The sequence below is a fragment of the Trichoderma breve genome, chromosome 6 (genome assembly GCF_028502605.1).
Source record: "Trichoderma breve strain T069 chromosome 6, whole genome shotgun sequence".
In the NCBI taxonomy this organism is placed as follows: domain Eukaryota; kingdom Fungi; phylum Ascomycota; class Sordariomycetes; order Hypocreales; family Hypocreaceae; genus Trichoderma; species Trichoderma breve.
The window spans coordinates 3,928,608-3,949,420 of NC_079237.1; the positions used below are offsets into that span (position 1 = coordinate 3,928,608).

Here is a 20,813-nt window from a genome sequence, read left to right on the forward strand (position 1 = left end):
TAGTTTAGTATTTAATTTTTTATTAAAGATTAATATATATTAAAAATTTATTAATATATTCTTTAAGTATTTTAATATTTAGTTTTAGTAATATAATTCTTTAACCTTTTATATAATTAAGTTAAAAAATCTAAGTTATTTTTTCTTTAGTTTTTTAATATATTTAATAGTTTTTAGGAGCTTCTTTAACTTTATAAATTATACTTACTTTATAACTTTTCTATTTTTTATATATTTTTCTATTTTTTTATATAATATAAAGGTTACTAATTCTATTATTAAAAATATTATAGTATTTTATTAATTCTCCTAATTTAGTTATAGTTTTACTAATATATTAATTAATTAAGCGTAAGGTTATTATTTTATATAATCTTTCTTTTAATTAATATTAAAGTTACGTAATTTTAATTAATTATATTCTAAAAGTATATTATATTTTATAATATTTATAATATTAAATTTAAATATATTTTTAATTTTACTAAACTAAATTTTAAAGTAATTAATTTTATAATTAATAATTTTTTTATTATAAATAAATAGTTATTTTTTAATATTTATAAAAATATATAATTTCTTTTTTTTATAGTTAATTAACTATAAGTAATTTATTAATTAAAGTATAATATAACTTATTATAGCTTTAAAGTTTATATAAATAGTAATAGGTTTTTTATTTAAAAATCCTAGTATTAGGAATTTTTATAGTTTTTTTCCTCCTAAAATAATATTTAAATTATAGTAAATTATATTATTAGTATTATTATAGTAATTATTATTATTCTAAAGGTTATTACTATTTTATTTTTTATTATTAAAGTTAGTTTTAATATTATTTAGTTCTAAAGTAATCCAGCTTAGTTTATAAGTTTAAATATTATAGTATTTATATTAAATATATTTAAGTTTTAGAATATACTTATTAATAAACTTATAATATTTTTAAAAATCCTTTTAGCTAATCCTTAGTATTTTAGTATTAATATTATATTTATTAATATATTTTTTAAAGTTAAAACCTTATTTAGTTATATTTTTTATAATATATATAAGTATATAATATTAAATCTAATATTTTATATAATTATTTTTATTATAAAGGGTAAATTCTTTTTATTTATATTCTATAGGTTTATAATCTTTATACTATTCCCTAAGTTTAAGTATAATATATTATTTATATAATAAAAGCTTATAATTTATAATATTAATTTTATTATATTAGTTTATAAGCTATATATTATTAATATAGTAAAAGGCTATTTTTTATAATTTAGGCTTAGGGTATAAAGTATTTTTATTATTAAAGTATTATTAAAACTCTTTTCCTATTACCTAGATTTTATTATAAATATAAGTTATATTAATTCTAAGAATTCTTTTTTATTATTTATAAAGGTTTTATAATATAAGGCTTCTTAGTAATATAGTATTTAAAAAACTACTAAGTTTATTTTTAAAGTTATATATATAATATTAATTATTATAAAGTTTATAAAATCTATAGGTCTTATATAGCTTATTTAAGGATAGTATTAATTATTTAGTTAAGTTAAAAAAAAGTAATTTTTAATTTTTATATTTTATAAAAAAGTATATATTAAAAAAAGTATTAATTTAACATTAGTATTTTTTATTATTTTTATAGAAACTATATTTATAAATTCTTTTACTTTTATTATAAGTTATTTTATCTTTACTTTTATTATTTTTTTTATTTAAAGGTTCTTATTTACAGGGATATTTAAATCCCTAAGGTTTTTATAATTTATAATTTAGGTATAATTTACTAATATTAAAGTTAATATATCCTATATTATTATTCTATATTAAAGCTTTTTTTTATTTATTAAGGTTTTTTTATTATATAATCCTATTATTTTATAAGTAATATATTACTATAATAGAAATTTTATTAAGTATTTAATAAGCTTTTAAAAAGATACTAAGGGTATTATATAAGTTACTTTACTTTTTATATTTTTCTACTTATTTCTTAAGTTTTATAAGTTTAATATATTATTATTTAATTTCTACTATTTCTTTTTAAGTAATTTTTTTAAATATATTTAAAGTATTTTTTAATTTTTTAAAGTACTATTTTAATTTTTATTTATTACTAAAGTAAGTTTAGTATTTATTATTATAATATATTAAAAAGTATAATAACTTATACTTTACTAAGGGTTATATAGTATTGATAATTTAGTTTTCCTTAGGTTTTAAAATAAGCGTAAACTTTTTATTATTATTTTTTTTAAAAACTTAGTAGTATTTTTTTATATATCCTTTTTTTTTATAATTATAATACTTAACATTCTTATATTATACCTTAATAATACTAAAGTTTATAAGTCTTAGTTTTTTATTATTATATATTATAAAGTTTTTTTTTTTTTTTTAATTAATATTATTACTAAAGTAAAAGTATTTTAAAATTATTTTTTAAAAATTACCTTTTCACTTACGTTTTTAATATTATTAGAACTATTGTTTATTAATATAAGTAGCTTTTTCTATAAGTTTATTAAGAGTATTAAGTTTTTTTTTAATTTTAAAAAGTTTTTTTTTAATTTTAAAAAGTTTATTTTTAATATTTAAATTAAATCTTTAGTAGTAAAATATATATTATACTTTATTATTTAAGTTAGTCTTAGTAACTAAGTATATAAAAGCAGTAGTATATTTTATATAAGGTTTTTTTTATTTAATTTAAAAAAATATATTTTTAGCTTCCTTAAATTTATTAATTTTTTTATATAATTTCTTAAGTTGTTTTTTAAATATTTTATATTTATTAAATAAATTAAGTATATATTATTTTTTAAAAGTTTAAGTTTATTTAAAATCCCTAAGGTATAGTTTAAACTAATTTTTTATAATTTTAACTAAGCAGCTTCCTATAGTTTAAATTTTTATAATATTATTAACTATAATAATTAAAAAATAGCTAAAGTAATTTCTTATATTAGTAAAGAATTTCTAAATTTACTTAAAATTTTCTTTAAACTTATTTAATAATATTAGTTTAATAATTTCTCTAGGTTTTTATTATTATACTATAGGAGCTAAGTTAACTATAGGTTATTATTTTTAAAGTATTATTATAGTAATTACTTAGGTTATAATAATTTAGTATAACTATTTTATAAGTTCCTTAAGTATTAAAAACTATTATTTAGCTTCCGCTATATTAGCTAATAGTTATAATACTATTTTAATATCTTTAGTATTTCCTTTAAAGTTATTTTATATTTTAATATTATTAATATTATAATTACTTAAAGTTTTACTTTTATAATTTATATTATTATTTAAAACTTTAAAACTTATAAGCTATTAAGTTCTTAAGGTTTTATTACCTATAGGTCTAAGGTAACTATTTAAATAAGAGTTATTATTATATAATAAACTAGGTCCTATAAGTACTATAGGTTAACTATTCCTAAGGGATAAACCTTAGAATAGTTTTATAGTTTATATTAATAAAGCAGTTAAGTTAGTAAATAAGTAAATCTATTACTAGCTTATAAAATAAAGTATTTAAATATTTAGTTTAAATACTATTATATTAATAATAACTAGTTATTTAAGTATTTTAATAAGTAATATAAAGTAAACTTATATACCCAGTTGGTTCTAAGCTTATAAAGCTTATTTAACAAGCTAAACAAGATACTGCTTATATAGCTCGTTAAGAGAGTTAAGCAAGTATACTATTAGTCCATCGGCCAATAGTTAATCCGGTTCCGGCCAACCTGTTGGCCCATTGTCGCAACCTTAAGAGTCGGGTCGTGACACTTTACTGTTACTTCAATACTTTAAAATTCATGCAATGTATCACTAAAATGAAACTAGTGACTGGTTATGTTTTTTGAAGTCAAAGTTGTCATGACATCGTCTTGAGACAAAAATATCAAGACAGCTATACCATCTTCCCGATGGCCATTTTATGTTTATCTCACCGTTGTTCTTAGTTTATAGTAATAGCTTGCACTTTAATGTTACGTAGAAACTTCAAACAAGGTACGACGACACGAGGCATCCCCAGATGAGATGAACTTAAGTGGATTCGCCGGGGCGTGCAGTAACGAGCATGCAAACATCGTCCAACATTTGGACTAATGATTCATAGCTACCAGTGAATTTATAATGTTGCACCATTGGTTTGCTAACTGTCTAGGCTTCGAAATAGTAACCGAGATTGTTCATGCAAAAACCATTTTGTTTTCCATTATTCCCAAGCCACCAATTTCCACTTTTACCACATCTCCGTCCTTCAGATAAATAGGCACCGGCTTCATACCCAATGCAACACCGCCTATGTAATGATCATTAGTGAAAAGTGGTTACTGATATAAATGTTAGGGCAGAATTTAAAACGCATACTTGGAGTTCCAGTCATGATAAGTGATCCTTTTTTCAGTGTGGTGCCTTGACTCAAAAAGCTCACAATCCGACGTACACCGAAAAGAAGGTCAGATGTATTTGAGTCTTGCCGCAAATCATGATTGACAGTAGTCTCGAGGGTTTGGTTATCTGCCGCTCCAAGAACTGTTGGCGAGACGATCATTGGTCCAATGGGAGCAAATGAATCAAATCCTTTAGAAAAGCACCATTGAGGGACGTTGCCGGCATATTTGGGATCTCTTTGCCAAATACGACATGAGATGTCGTTTGATGCCATATAACCGGCGATGTAGTCCAATGCTCTTTCTTCAGGAACATCAATAGCATCTTTTCCGATAACGATTGTCTACATAAGACGTGTCAATAAATTGGTAAAGTGGCCCTACTTAGGCGTCAATTGACTAACCAATTCTCCTTCATAGTCCAACGTTTCCTGGGCAATGAAAGGAATTTTTATATCAGCATCAAAAGCTGCCAGGCATGTGTTGGGTTTGATGAATAACGATGGATACGGAGGAGGAGTCCGCCCGCCTTCTTTGACTGTCGGGGTATAACTCAAACAATCAGTATTTAATACTACCGCACGATCAAGGCAACGGTACTCGTAAAAACTTACTGTGCTGCATGTAATTTAAACCCACACAGCGAATAATGGGCACTTGATCATGTGTTAATGGACAAAGCAATTTTTCCACTTGAAGATACTCAGTTGTCAATGTTGCATCTGGGGAAAGTGGATCTCCTTTGATAACTTGAGCTTGAAGCTCTCCAGATTTTGCAAGCTGTGTAATCTGGCCTGGGACTTGACCAGGCGCGAACACAGCATTGCCATAATAGATGATCCCGTTCTTCTCAAACCGGATTAGATGCGACCATGGAAATGAACCTGCCATTTTTCTTGGTGTGGACGCTGGAATATTGTATACAAGACAACAAAATTATGTGCACAGGCAGTTGAATTGCATCGGTGGATAGTTCAAGATATGTATATTTTGCCCGCCTGGTTGCTTAATACTTTCCATTGAGAAAGCACTCCCATCTTAATCTACCGAATCTAAATTTTTTCATCATATTTGTAATCCGTAGCCATTACCTTTGCCGAAATTCGCTTGTTGGTTGATCATCACTGATTAAGGCAGAGAGATCAAAACCTCGGAGGTCGGGCCCGGGTCCGAGTTTTCGTTATCAAGGCAGCTGTGTTTGCGGAGAAATCCCACATCGCGCCGGTTCAACATTGGTCGGCCAATAATTCTTTTATGAAAAGTCACATTTTTAGATTGTTTACGTACTCGTTTCTGCAAATACCCTGCTAGCGATGTAACAGCAAAGAACATGTGCGCTGTCTGGCTCGTACAATGTGCGATGATCAGTTGATCAGTTGGCCGGCGTGCCGCTCCCGCACAGCAGAGGGAACAGTTGATGAACTAACCCCCATGCTCCATCGATATCTATTCTCGGCCGCACCCGATCAAATAGGATTATATAAACATGCAATCTATCTTCTGCAAAGCAATCTCTGCAAACGGATTGAAGCTTGTACAACTCTTTTGTGATTATCTATTCCACTATAGAGACTTAAACATGCTCCAAGATATTGTCATATTGTTGAAAGAGAAATTCCTCTACGCAATACCCTTCATCATCCTAGGATGGTGTTTGCATATCCGCTATCGGCACGGATTTAACAAGTACAGAGGGCCGTTACTCGCATCTTTTACAGACTACTGGCGATATCGGTACACCAGAGACCATAGAGATGAGATACCGTCTGTTGCTCTTCATGCCAAGTATGGCGATATTGTTCGAGCTGGGCCGCAGAAACTGTCATTCGCAAATCCAGAGGCATTAAAAGACATATACAGTATAAACAGAGGATATGTCAAGGTCTGTGTTAGGGTTAAGTTACTATTTATATATTTCAATTTCTGACATCATGCGTATTATCAGTCTGAGTTCTATTGGGTAGCTGCAAGTGTGTCCAAAGGAACGCCGCTTCCTTCTCTATTCTCAAATCTTAATGAATCATTTCACGCTCAGCTTCGGCGATGTGTGAATAATGCGTTTGCCCTCAGTACATTGGTTCAATATGAACCTTTGGTCGACACTACAGTTCATCTCTTTCTAAGGCAGTTGAATAAACGATTTGCCGGTAAACAGGGCATCGAAGGCGTCATTGACTTTCCGACTTGGCTACAATATTATGCCTTTGATGTCATCGGAGAATTGACTTATAGCTCAAGACATGGGTTCTTGGAATCTGGTCAAGACGTTGATGACATTATTGCATATCTAGATAAGTATATGAGCTATCTTGTTCAAGTATGTGACTCAACTCTGACAACTGGATCTTCTTGACTGCTAACATCAAGTTTTATTAGGTGGGCCAAATGCCTATTCTAGACAAGATATTCTGGAAAAATCCCTTCTTTATGTGGCTCAGCCGCCACGGCTTATATGACGACACTTTTCCAGCTGTTCCCTTCGCGGTAAAAGCAATGAGACAACGGACAGACTCAGATTGCAAGCCGAGCGACACAAATGGCGTGCCAGACTTGCTATCCAAGTTTTTAAATGCAAAGGAACTTCACCCTAATATTGTGGGTGATAAAGAAGTCTTGGCTATGGCGCTCTCCATGATCTTTGCTGGCTCAGAAACCACCGCAATCTCGCTGAGTGCGGTCTTCTACTACTTACTCAAAAACCCCCGATGCCTGTCCAAGTTATTAGAAGAGATCGACAAGGAGTTGCCCTCTGATGATTCTGACGAACCCTTCTCTTCAGTGAAATTTGCAGACGCGAATAAGCTTATATATCTTGATGCGTGTGTTAAGGAAGCGTTTCGGATGCATCCGGCACCTGCATTTGATATGGAACGCGTGGTGCCTCCCAATGGCAGTACGATATGTGGAGAGTTCATTCCTGGAGGGACAATCGTATCGTGTAATGCCTGGGTCATTCACAAGAACAAAGGTATCTTTGGCGAAGATGTTGACGTTTACAGACCTGAGAGGTGGCTGGAAGACGACCAACGAGTGAAAGCCATGAATTCAACTCTGTTCCACTTCGGGCAGGGCGCACGTACGTGCATTGGCAAGAATATCAGCACTTTGGAAATTTACAAGGTGGTACCATCTATCTTGAAGACATTTGAGGTAAGATTTTCAGGTTGATGAAGCGTGGTATTGAGAGTTTTGATGTGACGTATAAATCTAACAGAGTATCAGATCACGCTAAATGATCCAAAGCAAGATTGGAAAATAAAAAATGCTACGTTTGTAAAGCCCTCACATTTTGATGTCCGGATCAGTTTACGGCAAAAGAAACACTAGATTTAGTTTGAAGAAAAGTTTTTCCCTCCCTCCCTCTTGCCTTTGTTGGTTGAGGAGTATTTTTCTTTGTCTTTTTCAATTCTCTCGGGTTGTAGAGTGGACTTTCGTCAAGTTGTGACGGGCAGAGCGCGAAGTATACCCAGAATTAGCATTATCGAGTTCTATTTTACGTTTCAGTTTTGGAAATGGATCATGGAACCAACAGAGTGACCATAGGTGGGCTGCTTCTGAAGAAGAACTTTCTAATAGCGGAGAGCGACCTTGGCAGCACCGCCTGTGTCTAGCGCAAATGAGAAGACTAGACCAGTAGGGAAACTCTAGCAACAACAGTAGAGTACGTTAAGATGAGCTGACACATGGAGTACTAAGCATCATGGACAATCAACCGGCCATCATACAAAAATAGAAATCTCATGCATGTTTACAGTAGCAATTGTAAAAGGGCATACATCAATACCATCTTGATTTTTATCTATAAGCTATATTTTGCTGACACCGAAAGATTTCCGTTGAGATGTCTCAAAAGATCATTCTACCGCGTCAGAGCCACTACAGTGTGAAATGGCGGGACCACCTCGCTACTTCAACTTGCCGATCCATGATTACAACAGCGACTCTCCTGCTCGAAATCGCGATTGAGCGCACACTTGTGCAGCTACAAGAAGTCAATACAGGAATAAGAGGAAGAGATTATATCGAGTTTGTAGAAAAATGCACAACAAGCCACAATGGCTGATACTAATGTTTACCTGGCAATGACTACCGTGGGTCATTGTGTTCTGTCTATTCCTTGGCCTAGGGTAGCTACTTTAGAGGAATGGTGGACAATATTCTTACGACTAAAGGTTACTTGGAATCTTTTGATGTTCAAATTTTCTAAAAAGGAAAAAACACCTTGAACATTCTTTTGCATTTATTATGTGGCAGAGGATTGGTAATAAGGCTTCTTATAATCCGGTGCGGAGTACGGAGTACCTCTTAAGAAGATGTGATTCAATCTTTTCCCCCCTCTCATTTCAACGGCTGCCGGAGATCTAAACGAGATCACATTTATTAAACTCACACTTTGTAAAACGGAAATCGATTCATTAAATAGAGCCAAAGATGGCTTTGCTACTCGATCTTATAAGTGAGATGAAGAATTGGACATCTTTGTCTCACGGCTTTACCCGATGATTGTGAAGCCTTTCTGGACGAAACTGGCGGCGTGATTCTGCTTGGCAGATGAGAAGACACCTGCCATCGGATGATCAGAAGCATCATGCTGTATGTAACATTAGCCTAAAATGAACGCTCAATAACCATAATACAAAGTGTGCAATTGGCAGAAGTAGATTGCGGTACACAATGTGTGTACCAATATTGTATTAATACAGATGAGACCCCTTCTTTAAGGTTACAATAATTGTCTCCTGCCAGGATGGATAAGTCCTGACCTCAGTAATAGGAATACAAGCAATCTCGAAGTACAGCCTTCAGAACTAATGATAGCCTGTTAACAATTAACATTCTGAGAGCACTCATTTACCACGACTAGTAACTTGTTCTCCAGCTCTCTGTGTAAATATTGATCCAATCCATTTGAGTGGGGCCAGGCTCTTTATAAGAGTTATCGCGAAAAGGCTATACATGGTTTGCAGATACTCGGGCTCGGCTCTTCTAACCGGCATTATTTCTAGAATAAATGATGTGACATTTGTGATTTCTGCCTTCCCATCCGGACGTGGTATTATTAAGAAGAGCTTGTAATTGGTGCGCATTAGAATGGTTAATATCCCTTTAGCCGCCATGGGTACAGAAATGACGTCCCATGCTCGTATCCACAGGCGGATATGTATTGCCTATAACATTAGAGTAGCTACGTTGTCATAGTATTTTCCCCAAAAACTGCCAATCCAGGATGATATTAGTACCTTCAAGAATATCCTGCAATATTTAAGCGATGCACAATTATAATGAGCAAGCCTGTTGTTTAACATTCACACCGTCTTGTCCGTTATAGGTCCTAGAATATGTGTATAAAATGCTCCCGCCCTTCCGCACAAACACGTGGAATGCGGGCTCTTCATTAGTTATCTCTTTCTTCCATCTATCTGTGAAAAATCCGTTACCATGAGAATCACAGACTCTGAAGTGAATAGCTGGCTAGCCGGCACCATCTCTTTACTCAGCTTGATAACGGTGGCCAGGGCGTCGTGTACACTTCCATCATCATACAAGTGGACATCAACGGGCCCACTGGCAACCCCAAAGTCCAGCTGGGTTTCTCTCAAAGACTTCAGCGCCATCCCGTATAATGGCCAGCATCTCGTTTATGCATCCACCGTCGACTCGACAGGATCCTACGCCTCAATGAACTTTGGTCTCTTCTCAAACTGGTCAAGCATGGGCTCGGCAAGTCAGAACGCGATGAATAATGGAGCTGTTGCTCCTAACCTCTTTTACTACAGCCCAAAAAAGATTTGGGTTATCGGACAAGAATGGGGTGTATACCCATTCAACTATATGACATCCAGTGACCCTACGAACCCAAATGGATGGTCTTCTCCCCAAGCCCTATTTACTGGGAGCTTACCCGGCACTGGCCCTATTGATCCGGCGCTTATCAGCGATGGCACAAATATGTATCTATTTTTTGCGGGAGATAATGGTCACATTTATCGGTCCAGCATGCCGAACTCGCAGTTCCCAGCAAGCTTTGGTTCAAATTACACAACAATCATGACTGCTGCTACCAATGACCTATTTGAAGCGGTACAGGTTTACAAAGTTGATGGCCAGAACCAATACCTTATGATTGTTGAGTGTATTGGATCGGTGGGGCGGTATTTCCGCTCTTTTACTGCTAGTAGTCTCAGTGGTTCATGGACAGCGCAGGCTGCCTCAGAGAGCAACCCCTTTGCTGGACAGGCTAATAGCGGAGCATCTTGGACTAATGATATTAGCTCTGGCGACCTGATCCGCAGCACAAATGATGAGACCATGACCATTGACCCTTGCAACTTACAACTGCTTTACCAGGGGATGGCTATCGGCTCTAGCGGGGAGTATAATCTCTTGCCATGGCGACCCGGTGTCCTCACACTCACCAACCCTGGCAGTGGCTCTGGAGGATCTGGAGATGGAGGATCCGGAGATGGAGGCTCAGGCACGGCGGCTCACTGGGCCCAATGTGGTGGTCAAGGGTGGACTGGGCCTACTACTTGCGAGGTATGTAACTGTGCGTCTTCAGACTAAAACAATTATTAACAAACCAACAGAGCCCCTACAAATGCACTGTAAGCAACCAATGGTATTCTCAATGTCTGTAGGAAGGCAATCGGAAACACAAATAAGTAGATTCTAGGATATTAGCCATGATGTTATAGTAGTGATGCGAATCTGCTTATCTTATGGAGAACATTTCCGAAGTATAATGTACCTGATTAGGAGACATATGGCCTAATGAACTAAATCACTACTGAATGCACTACTGCCTTGTTCCATAATACATTAAAATGTGTGTTTTGCAAATGTTGACATATGTTGATCAATTTCCTGCTATCGAAAAGCGTATTGAACTTCAGATACGCGCCTTAAGTATTAAATCTGCCAACTCGTAATTATATTCTATACACTACTGGCACTCATTTAATCCTGGTTGAGTGGTAGAGAGGAAGTGTAGCCATCTTGGGTGCAATGGTGCCTCAAAGTGGGAAAGAATATATTGGATGTGAGAGAAGGAGAGTGGGCCAGACACTGACTCTCTGAAACTCTTCAAGGAGACTTCACTGTCGCATTAGCCTAGGGTCCTCGGATTCATATATGAATGGGCAAACATACGCGTGAGTAGTCTTGGCAGAGTCCATATGCTGGCAAGTTGCTCGAGTTGCATAAGCAGGACTCTCTCGGAATGCTCAATAGAAGAGTGAGAACCCCAAACCAACGCACTAGCTGACTTCTTGTGCACATCAAGGAAGATTAGAGCAGCGAAGATAATCATTGATATCGCCGGGTCAACTCTGAGGTTGTGTGAACTGTTCCACTGCTCTGATATTGACGCCAGGTCTTGGCACGCCTCATAGACCCTCTGCCACCTTAAAATCCATTCATCGTCCTGTTCCCGTCTTTTACAGTTTATGATGGAGATAAAAAACTGCACCAAGTTCAAGTGGAATAGTGTGACTAGCCTTGCATGGTGATCGGGCCCTGTCTCATTCGAAAATGCATTCCTTCTGGTGTTGAGGTAGTTTGTCGGTAAAGAGAGACGAATTGCCGAGAGGTGTCGCTCAATACCGTCTAAACAGACAACCTCTGGCTGCTGTTGTAGGCTGTGCACACGTATAGCCCGCGCCGTCGCACGTAGGAGAGTTGTAGTGATAATATGGAAATTAAATGAGGATATTTCCCGAGACTGAGAGGATATGATAGATATGGCCTCCCAAAGACTGTTATGATGCGATGACAACAACAAGTTTTCGTGTACTGAATCATGCTGATCCTCTATAGGAGCTCCTCCAGGAATTTCCTGCAAAAGAGAGGTATAAGTAAGTGTTTCGTCTACCAGATAGGGAGTTCCAGAAGATAGATTGGCGTAGGAATCTAGGCGATAAATGCACCACCATACCAGGCGCCACTCCCCCAGCTGGCGCTCTGTCATTGTTCTCCAGCTAGGATATTGCGATTTGATAATCTCTAGACGATCCAATCCTGTCCACATGGCCATGCGTGTAAGTTTTCCGATGCGCATCCATGCCTGCCGTCCCGGAAATTGGTGGAATTCGTAGAAGGCTAGCAGACAACTTTTGCGGAATTGGTCGATAGATGGCGAGTTGCCAAACATCTCCTCCTCAAATGACCCTGCGCTCAAGATTTCATCAATGCAAGAATCAATGTCGAAGGTCGCAGTAGTGAATGCGTATCCAGTCAACTTGGCAGTTATCACCACTATTGTCAAGATCAGATCCTGGCTGTGTACCAAATTTCCGCAATCAGAGAGAAAGTGTGACTTTATGAAAAGTGGAATCCCTTCGTGAATGTTGTCGAGATATGCCTCCAATCTGTTTGAATTACAAGAATCGGGTTAGTAATGGATATGATCTGTCCATCAGACGAACGTACAGGTAGCTTTGTTCCTCCACAGAGATGCTCAACGAAATGGAGTCATTAGATCCTCCGGTACTTTTTCCAGAAGATATCGGCTGTAGGGGCTCAGTATATCCATACCAATTAGAATTGGCAAGCGGAGAAGGCGGAGAAGGCTCCGCCACTGGTGATGGAGGGCCAGCCGAGGGATGTTGATCTATGATAACGAGGAAATCATTAGCACGGGATACATGCTACGATAATAGCCCATTTGAAGTTCAATATCCTGAGTCGTAATGTCAGAAAGGGGTAAGATAAAACTTAGCAGCGTACGGTCATGGTCGGGATGATTTAGCGTCTCCTTCGGCGAACGGCGGCCTCGACGAAAACCTCTTGCAGGTCCAGGCCTGCGCCGCGTGTACGAGTATACACAAGTATACCCATGCTCGGAGCAGCGAGAACACGTTGGTCGCTGGGTATCACCTGCGATACGCCCAAGTTTCGACGAAAAGATCAGCAAGAGATTAAACAGCGACCAAGCAAGAGACGGTTTCGAAGGCACTACACATACACTTTATCTTCTTCCTATCGTGTTCGTTTGTTAGAATTCACTAGGAAACAGTACGAGGAGTAAGCATACGGCCATTGAAGGCGGGCTCACCGAATGCAGCGATCACAGACTCGGGAAATGGAAGTCCGGCTCCCGCTAGCCGATGAGCGTGGTGTATCTGTAGTCTCTAACGAATGTGAATTGCCGGGATTGACACAATCCATCGAGTCTGGCTCAAGGTTAAGAAGCGGTGACTCCATCATGCACCCCAAAAGCCAGATCGCAAATCGTCCGATTCGTTGAGCGCCTATACTGTAGGGATTATCACGGTCATCCAGTTCTGCGTATGCACAAGTGATGTTGTCGGACGAATTGGAGCCCCAATTTAAAGATGCTCCGAGGCGCCGCTTTCATTACATAAGTGGGATCTATCTTCAGATCACAGTAATTTTCCGGTTTGGCCTTGTTCCCCAGAGCTGGATCGAGGCGAGCTTGGCAATTCGTACAGAACGGTGCAATTACCTATGACAGCAAGCTGATTGCTTAGACCCCTTTCATTCGTTCCGACAAAAGCAAGCTAGACGCAGCCCCTAGTCTCACTTAAGCGTATTAGTGACCCGAATTCTGTTGAGTGGATTCATTCTTGGAGTTCTTCCGAAGAAGTTACTCCGAAATGCTTGTTTGGTGGCGAGAATAGGTATACACAAGATGAGAACGGTATATATTCTCTCGCAATTTCATCGCCCAATATACCTTTTTGAAGGCGTGTTTGTGATACAATCGCCTCGTAGCCCGTCCCGCTCTATAATCTTCATCGAGACCATTTTCTCACGATTGCCACTGTCGACATGTTACCTTTCTCGCATCTTATTCATTTCCAATGTGATGAAGATGGTCAATGCTTCTTTGCCGACCTTGGCGATAACGCCACCGGGCCGCCGCCTCCAGGGACAACACTCGGTGCATATCCTTCAATGGACCAACTCATTAGCAACACTGGGAAGAAGAATGTAACGATACGACGGGTATGTGCTCTTTACGACTTTCATTAAAAACTCTCTTTTAATGGTCTGGCTCAATGTCTCTCGTAGCTACTAGCTCCGCTGCCGCAATCTGCAGCTCCGATATACTGCGTCGGCCTCAATTACCGAAGCCACGCCAAAGAGGCTGGTGTATGGAAGCTAATTCCCCTCTAGCCCCTCCGAACAAGAACAGTCCACAGATCTAATAACAACTATTTCAACTGTAGCTCGATATACCTTCTTACCCTCCGGTCTGGACTAAACCAGCAGCAACGCTTGCACACCCTGATGAAGATATCCCCATCAATGACTTCTGCGCCAAGAGTCTTTTGGATTATGAGGTACGTATATGTTATAGACCAGTCTCGATAGCTGAGCCCAGCTGATGACTATTTTTCTTTCACGAAAAGGGTGAGCTGGTCTTTGTAACGTCGAAGGAATGTAAAGATTTGTCGCCTAAGGAGGCCAAAGATTACATTCTAGGCTACACTGTTGGCCTCGACCTGTCCTGTCGTATGTTCCAGCTTCCCAAAAATCAAGGAGGCCAATTTTATTTCGCCAAAGCGTTTGACAAGTTTGCACCTATCGGCCCGTCATTAATCAGCCCAGCACTCTTTGGCAATGGCGCATCATTCACTATCACTACCAAGGTCAATGGCCAAGTAAGACAGGAGGCAGAATTTCAGACGGATATGGTATTCTCTCCAGAACAAATATTAAGTCATATGAGCCAAGGTAAATAATTACTGCGAGTCTTATGAAGGCCATGAACTGATCAGCTCCAGGTACCACTATTCCTGCCGGCACTGCGGTTATGACAGGCACTCCAGCAGGCGTCGGGGCCTTCATGAAACCCAAATCTTTCTTACAAAATGGTGACGTGGTGGAAGTCGAGATGGCGAAAGTTGGGATGCTTCGTAACAAGATGAAGTTTGAGTAAGCCATCAGGCCTAGAAACAATGGGCACTTTAGACTCGCTGCTAACAGGATTAGCGAAGAATAAGAACATGGACATGGCTCATCATATACTTACAGATGACTGCAATTAAATTACTTACGCGGTGGATGTGACAATGATAGGATCTATCCTGCTATCTCGTATATCAGTTCCCCATTTAAACAATTAAGAGCTCAACTGCTAAGATATATCGTGGGTAATTAAACAATACACTTACTTGCCTGAAAAGTTTCACTATAATATGAAGATGGAGAACGTCGAAGTAGATGGATTTATAAATTTTAGTAATGTAGGCGGTAATGTCCGATTAAGTGCTGAGTTGGGTTTATAACCACGGCGGCGTCATGGATCGCTCGAGCCTCCTGACAAAGCAAATGTCTGATATTGTGATATAATGATATATGTAGGCTCATCATTTTAATCCTTGGTGGTCTAGAATCTACAGTCGATTAATGACAGTTTGGCAGGTGACCGCAAGTTGCGTCACATTGCGCAACAGGCTGATGCCGCCTCGCTGAATTGCTTCACTCAGTACAACTACAGAACAGATGAGCGCTTCCCTGAAGCAAAAAATTATAAAACATTTATGCTAAAATGAGAATGTAGACAGAGAAGATTAGTTAGATTGACGACTAAAAGGATATATGCAAGAGCTATGTTAGACAGCCACCCACGTGCTGCGTACGTCTAAGGAACTAGTCTCTTCTTCAGTAGTGAAAGACATTGCTCTAGCTCCTTGACATTCTTGCAGCAGGAAACGACAAAAAAATCAGGTCGTATGATGGCAAACCGTGTTGGACGTCCGAGGCGATCTAGATATGCATGACCATTCTGTTGAGGGCTCAATCCGGGCCGCTCACCAGGATGCATGGCTGGCGAGAACACCTGGATCTGCTCTCCGCTGACAGATTCGACTGGTTTGATATATCCGCCGCTGTAACTTGGACTGAGCAGCACAATTGACGATGTTGATAAAACGGCTGGGTCGATTCCTGAGCCCTCAACAGCCTCTTTTGCGTCTTGGTAAATTCGGCTATCATCAGCACCATTGCATATAGCGATAATCGTGAAGATACAATCACCGGATCGCAGTAGGGTGTCGGATAAGATCGATACGCCTTCATTCGACTGCACATACATCTGCGTCAGTCGAGTGCCGCCATGATTGTTCTCGAGAAAAAACCCTCCTAGTACGTGGGTGAATCCACGTCGCTCCACGATAGCCTGGGGGTCTAGAAACTGGAAAGAAAATTGGTTTGACTCGAGAAACATTGCTAGATGCAGCAGCATGCGGAGCCAGATTGACGGCTCGTTGTTGCACAGATAGCCGTTTAACATTGTAAATTTGGCTGCATCATCCACGCTTTTCCGCCGCTCAAGAGCCCAGGAACCCAGTATGTTATTGACCAGAGCTTCGCCTTGAGACTTGGACTGGAGGAGCAAGGCAAGGCGCCACGCCAGTTGATGCGCATCTCTCACGCCGCTTGCTATACCCTGACCGGCGAAAGGGGGGAACACATGAGCCGCATCTCCAATTAGAATGACACGTTTGTGAAACCATTCATTGACGACTTTATGAGCGAATCTGTATGGTCTGCAACGGAGGATCCTGATACAATCCACAGGAAACTGTACGGGAGAAGAGAAATCGCACCCTCGGTCGCCATCCCTTTCTCTGGTGATCATGGGCTTAAGGTGCTCCCAAAATAGAGACTCTGCATCCATAGAGTCATTCCAGTCCGACTGACATAGCTCATGCCTCCACATCCTCTCTTCAGGTGGACCAAATCGTCCCGTCGCTGTTGCTTTACCGGGAGGGCCACAAAAGTGCCACCCTTCTGGCCAGAAGAGGTTGTATACCGCTTCAGGAGAGTATCCAAGATCCCACAAAGGATAGGTCGGATGTGTCTGTGGTGTTGGAATCGAAATCTTCAAATTGGCTGCAATCCAAGTTCCGTTATACGGATATTTTCCTTCTTCCTGTATAATGCCTGCGGTCGGCTCAAGAAAATGCTTTCGTACAATGCCTACTTTGCCATCAGCCCCCACTAACCATTCACTCCTAATCTGATGTCTTTTTTCTTGCTCGTCGATGTACTCGGCGCTTGGCAAATCATCATGTGTTATTTTTATCACACGGCAGGCTGTTCGGAGGGTGCAATATTTAGAGATCCTCACTTTCTCCCGAAGTGCGCTCTCTGCAAAATGATCACGATTAGAACTTGGACAGTATATCTCATGCTAGACGGACAAACCTAGCCGTGGTTGGCTCTGCAAGATTCCCTCCGGTACTGCTTGCTGTAGGACATCCCGCGTGCCAATGTTCATACGATAGAATGGCTTCGTGCTGAACGAGGATCGATGAAAAATGATCTTATGAACCTCTTAATGTATCATTCGGTCAGCTTATATTGCCTAAATCCCCTCGGAACGTGGCTGTTTACGGTACGTACCATGTCCGATAGTAGATACCTCATTCTCTAGTCCCAAGTCATAGAGGATCCTCACAGCGTCTCCTGTGAGATATACACCCCGTGGGTCTGTAGTCACTTCACTGTCTTTCTCAAGGATGACAGACTTTTCTTTGGTTAACAATGATGACGACGAGAATGCATATGGGAACCTTACTCTGACTTGAAATCTGGCCAGTGCAAGGCCAAGAGCCAGGCCGGAAGGCCCAGCACCAACAATGAGGACTTGTGTTTCTTCCATTGAGTATCGAGTTCTCATATGAGACTAGGCTGTTTGTATTTGCCTTGACCATAGCATTTGATGTTGAATAGGAGTATTTATATTAGCACATCACATTGCCGTCGGGAATTTGCCAATCTTTTGCTCAATCCCACGAGTCAGTATCCTCCACGTCTACCAAGATCATATACCTACGCCGTAATAAGCTTGCGATGACTCTCTGGATGCATTTACGCAATTAGTTATTTACGCCGCGGTGTAAATCTTTACATTAAATTCTTCCGACAAACCTGCAGCTAGACAAAATGAGCCAATGCCCCTGCTAGAGAATGTGCCGCAAGAAACACGCATCTCCGGAGGGATTGAGCCTGGCTAATGTTCCGGATTGCGGGCGCGCTACTAGAGATGCTCCGCGGAATAACTACCTAAGGCATGTAAATAGAACCACACAATAAGGTGTAGAGAGTATGCACACTTAATATTTACGGCATCCCATACAGCGTATAAATAATGCAGAGGTAGACATGCTAGAATCTCAAAGGTTCTTCAACGGCCTGTAACATGCCACCCGCCTTGGAAATTGCTATTAAGCTGCTGGCGAAGTTGCCAAGACCTCTACGCGAAACCATCATGCCAGACATGCGCATCCCACCAATATCGAACAATCCATCCAAAGTACAGCTCGTTAGGATAGCTCACGTGTATTTCGAACATCCTGATCTGGAGAAGTTCAGCGAATTCGCGAAGGATTTCGGGTTTGTAGAGGTTCACAGAATAAATGGCAGAATCTATTACCGTGGATACGGGAGAGACCCGTTTATTTATGTCGCTTCACAGAGCCCAGATGGAAAACCGAGGTTTCGAGGCCCAGCGTTTGTAGCTGCATCCCAAGACGAGTTCGACAAGGCTGCGAAGCTAGACGGCGCCATCATTGGGTCCTTAGATGAGGCTCCGGGTAAAGGCCAGATCGTCACGTTCAATCGACCCGATAAAACCTTCTTCCACGTTATATACGGTCAGGAAGAGCGAATAACGAGCGCGCAGGAACCGTCGGCAATACATGAGCAGTTGGGTCCATTTAACAAGCCATTTGAGAAGCCGAGGCGAGGTAAATGCCATCATTGCTTGCATGGCCTACATGTTTTTGCTAAGGAACAAATAGGCAAGTTTCAGCGCTGTCACGAGGGACCGGCACTCGTCCACAAGTTAGGTCATTTTGGCTACGTGGTTCCTGACTTTGATGCCGAACTGGCATGGTACACCGACAACTTCAACTTTGTGCCATCTGACATTCTTTATCACTGGGACTTTTCCAACATGGATGTGTTGACGTTTATGCATCTCGACCTGGGTAAAGAATATTCCGACCATCATTGTTTCTTTATGCAGAGAGCGGAACCACGCGTTAAGAAGACGTTCCTACATCATACGTCGTACGAGGTTGAGGACTTCGACACGCAGCTTATCGGACACAACTGGCTTGCAAAAAGGGGCTGGAAGAGCGTGTGGGGGGTAGGGCGTCACATACTCGGCAGCCAGATCTTTGACTACTGGGCGGATCCCAGCGGTTTCAAAATAGAACATTACGCCGACGGAGATGTGGTCAACCAGGAAACTCCTACAGAGAGAGATGTTGTCGGTTCTTTTTCTATTTGGGGACCCGAAGTGCCTAAGGACTTTGGAGAGAAAGGAGAGATTGCTTGACAATACTTTAATTATAATCGGCCGCGTTTCATTATATCTATATATGTGTATGCATTTACAACAAGTATATCACAAGCCTCTCTTCTTCAAAACGGCAACTAGATGATCCGCACATCCCAGATGTTCCTCTCCAGTAGAGTACTTCTCATACATCAAGTCGGCCCACGCTTGAACAACCTGCGGCTGAGACTTAGATAATGTAGTATCAAGACTACCACCTAGGATACCTTCTTGCGATCGCAATTCCACGAGCTCCAGCGTGTCGGCGAAGTTGTCGGCAAAAAAAGATCTAATATCGCTCACTTGCGTATGAAAGCTATGGACGTTCCCGACCCCGGGCTTGAACTTTTCGTATCGACCGTCTTGAAGCTACGGGAGGTTGATACGGGTCAGCAGGGCCAACTAAACAGTGAAGATGAAAATAGACATACATATTTGGCATAGAACTCCTTCTCTGCAATGAGTCTGCTTGGATCTCTCATTGCAATATCTCTCAGATGCGCCGAAATGCTTACGAATGCTACAAAAAGTACGCCGTTAGGCTTCGCCAGCCGCACAGCATTAGCGACAGCATTTACTCGCTCCGATTCCTCTACCAAGTGATATAAAGGTCCCAAGAGCAGTACAGCATCGTAGATACCATGTTGTAAAATATTCGGGTCTAGAGCGTTTCCAACTGCAAGGCTTTGAAGAAGACTTTCCTGCCCAGCAGCGTTTCGTTTGTCTTGCTCAATTTGAGCGATCTGGATTAGCCCGGGACTAAGGTCGACGAGATCGACTAAATGTCCTTGATCGGCAAGGGCAAACGCATATTTTCCAGGACCACCGCCAACGTCAGCAATCCGCTGAGGTGCTCGGGGAAGGGCTTCTCTGATTGTGCGCAGAGTCACCAGGAGCTCTACAGGATGAGTGTCGAGGCGTGAGAGCTCGCCGGCGCCGAGAATGTTGTAGAGGTTGGCTATGTCGGTGGGGGAGGTTGGCATTATGAGAACAGTTGTTGGTAGAAGAGATAATAGCTAAGAGAAAGGTTGTGAAAGTTTGCAAAATAAGAAGAGTCGATTCAAATCGAACAGTTCGTTGAC

At 39.6% G+C, this 20,813-nt stretch overlaps 7 protein-coding genes across 7 annotated transcripts; 4 read left to right on the forward strand and 3 right to left on the reverse strand.

The window, feature by feature from the left end:
• Nucleotides 1-4,211: 4,211 nt before the first annotated feature.
• Nucleotides 4,212-5,306, reverse strand: T069G_10122 (fumarylacetoacetate (FAA) hydrolase family domain-containing protein; the record flags this gene model as incomplete). The annotated part of the gene is made up of 4 exons (XM_056177332.1): nucleotides 4,212-4,324; nucleotides 4,393-4,759; nucleotides 4,820-4,953; nucleotides 5,030-5,306. 4 exons carry the CDS (start codon nucleotides 5,304-5,306, stop codon nucleotides 4,212-4,214), a joined length of 891 nt encoding a protein of 296 aa, XP_056025810.1.
• Nucleotides 5,307-5,994: 688 nt separating this feature from the next.
• T069G_10123 (cytochrome p450 domain-containing protein) lies at nucleotides 5,995-7,742 on the forward strand (the record flags this gene model as incomplete). Its single annotated transcript, XM_056177333.1, has 4 exons — nucleotides 5,995-6,297; nucleotides 6,361-6,732; nucleotides 6,792-7,565; nucleotides 7,638-7,742. The coding sequence occupies 4 exons, from the start codon at nucleotides 5,995-5,997 to the stop codon at nucleotides 7,740-7,742; spliced, it is 1,554 nt and encodes a 517-aa protein (XP_056025811.1).
• A 2,112-nt stretch (nucleotides 7,743-9,854) lies between these two features.
• On the forward strand, nucleotides 9,855-11,053 carry T069G_10124 (glycosyl hydrolase family 62 domain-containing protein; the record flags this gene model as incomplete). Its single annotated transcript, XM_056177334.1, has 2 exons — nucleotides 9,855-10,952; nucleotides 11,003-11,053. 2 exons carry the CDS (start codon nucleotides 9,855-9,857, stop codon nucleotides 11,051-11,053), a joined length of 1,149 nt encoding a protein of 382 aa, XP_056025812.1.
• A 3,151-nt stretch (nucleotides 11,054-14,204) lies between these two features.
• T069G_10125 (fumarylacetoacetate (FAA) hydrolase family domain-containing protein) lies at nucleotides 14,205-15,318 on the forward strand (the record flags this gene model as incomplete). Its single annotated transcript, XM_056177335.1, has 5 exons — nucleotides 14,205-14,381; nucleotides 14,448-14,528; nucleotides 14,606-14,719; nucleotides 14,789-15,113; nucleotides 15,164-15,318. 5 exons carry the CDS (start codon nucleotides 14,205-14,207, stop codon nucleotides 15,316-15,318), a joined length of 852 nt encoding a protein of 283 aa, XP_056025813.1.
• Nucleotides 15,319-16,023: 705 nt separating this feature from the next.
• T069G_10126 (FAD binding domain-containing protein) lies at nucleotides 16,024-18,048 on the reverse strand (the record flags this gene model as incomplete). The annotated part of the gene is made up of 5 exons (XM_056177336.1): nucleotides 16,024-16,930; nucleotides 16,991-17,534; nucleotides 17,592-17,720; nucleotides 17,790-17,913; nucleotides 17,965-18,048. The coding sequence occupies 5 exons, from the start codon at nucleotides 18,046-18,048 to the stop codon at nucleotides 16,024-16,026; spliced, it is 1,788 nt and encodes a 595-aa protein (XP_056025814.1).
• Nucleotides 18,049-18,657: 609 nt separating this feature from the next.
• On the forward strand, nucleotides 18,658-19,731 carry T069G_10127 (uncharacterized protein; the record flags this gene model as incomplete). The annotated part of the gene is made up of 3 exons (XM_056177337.1): nucleotides 18,658-19,135; nucleotides 19,190-19,505; nucleotides 19,563-19,731. 3 exons carry the CDS (start codon nucleotides 18,658-18,660, stop codon nucleotides 19,729-19,731), a joined length of 963 nt encoding a protein of 320 aa, XP_056025815.1.
• A 69-nt stretch (nucleotides 19,732-19,800) lies between these two features.
• On the reverse strand, nucleotides 19,801-20,714 carry T069G_10128 (methyltransferase domain-containing protein; the record flags this gene model as incomplete). Its single annotated transcript, XM_056177338.1, has 2 exons — nucleotides 19,801-20,100; nucleotides 20,163-20,714. 2 exons carry the CDS (start codon nucleotides 20,712-20,714, stop codon nucleotides 19,801-19,803), a joined length of 852 nt encoding a protein of 283 aa, XP_056025816.1.
• Nucleotides 20,715-20,813: the final 99 nt, after the last annotated feature.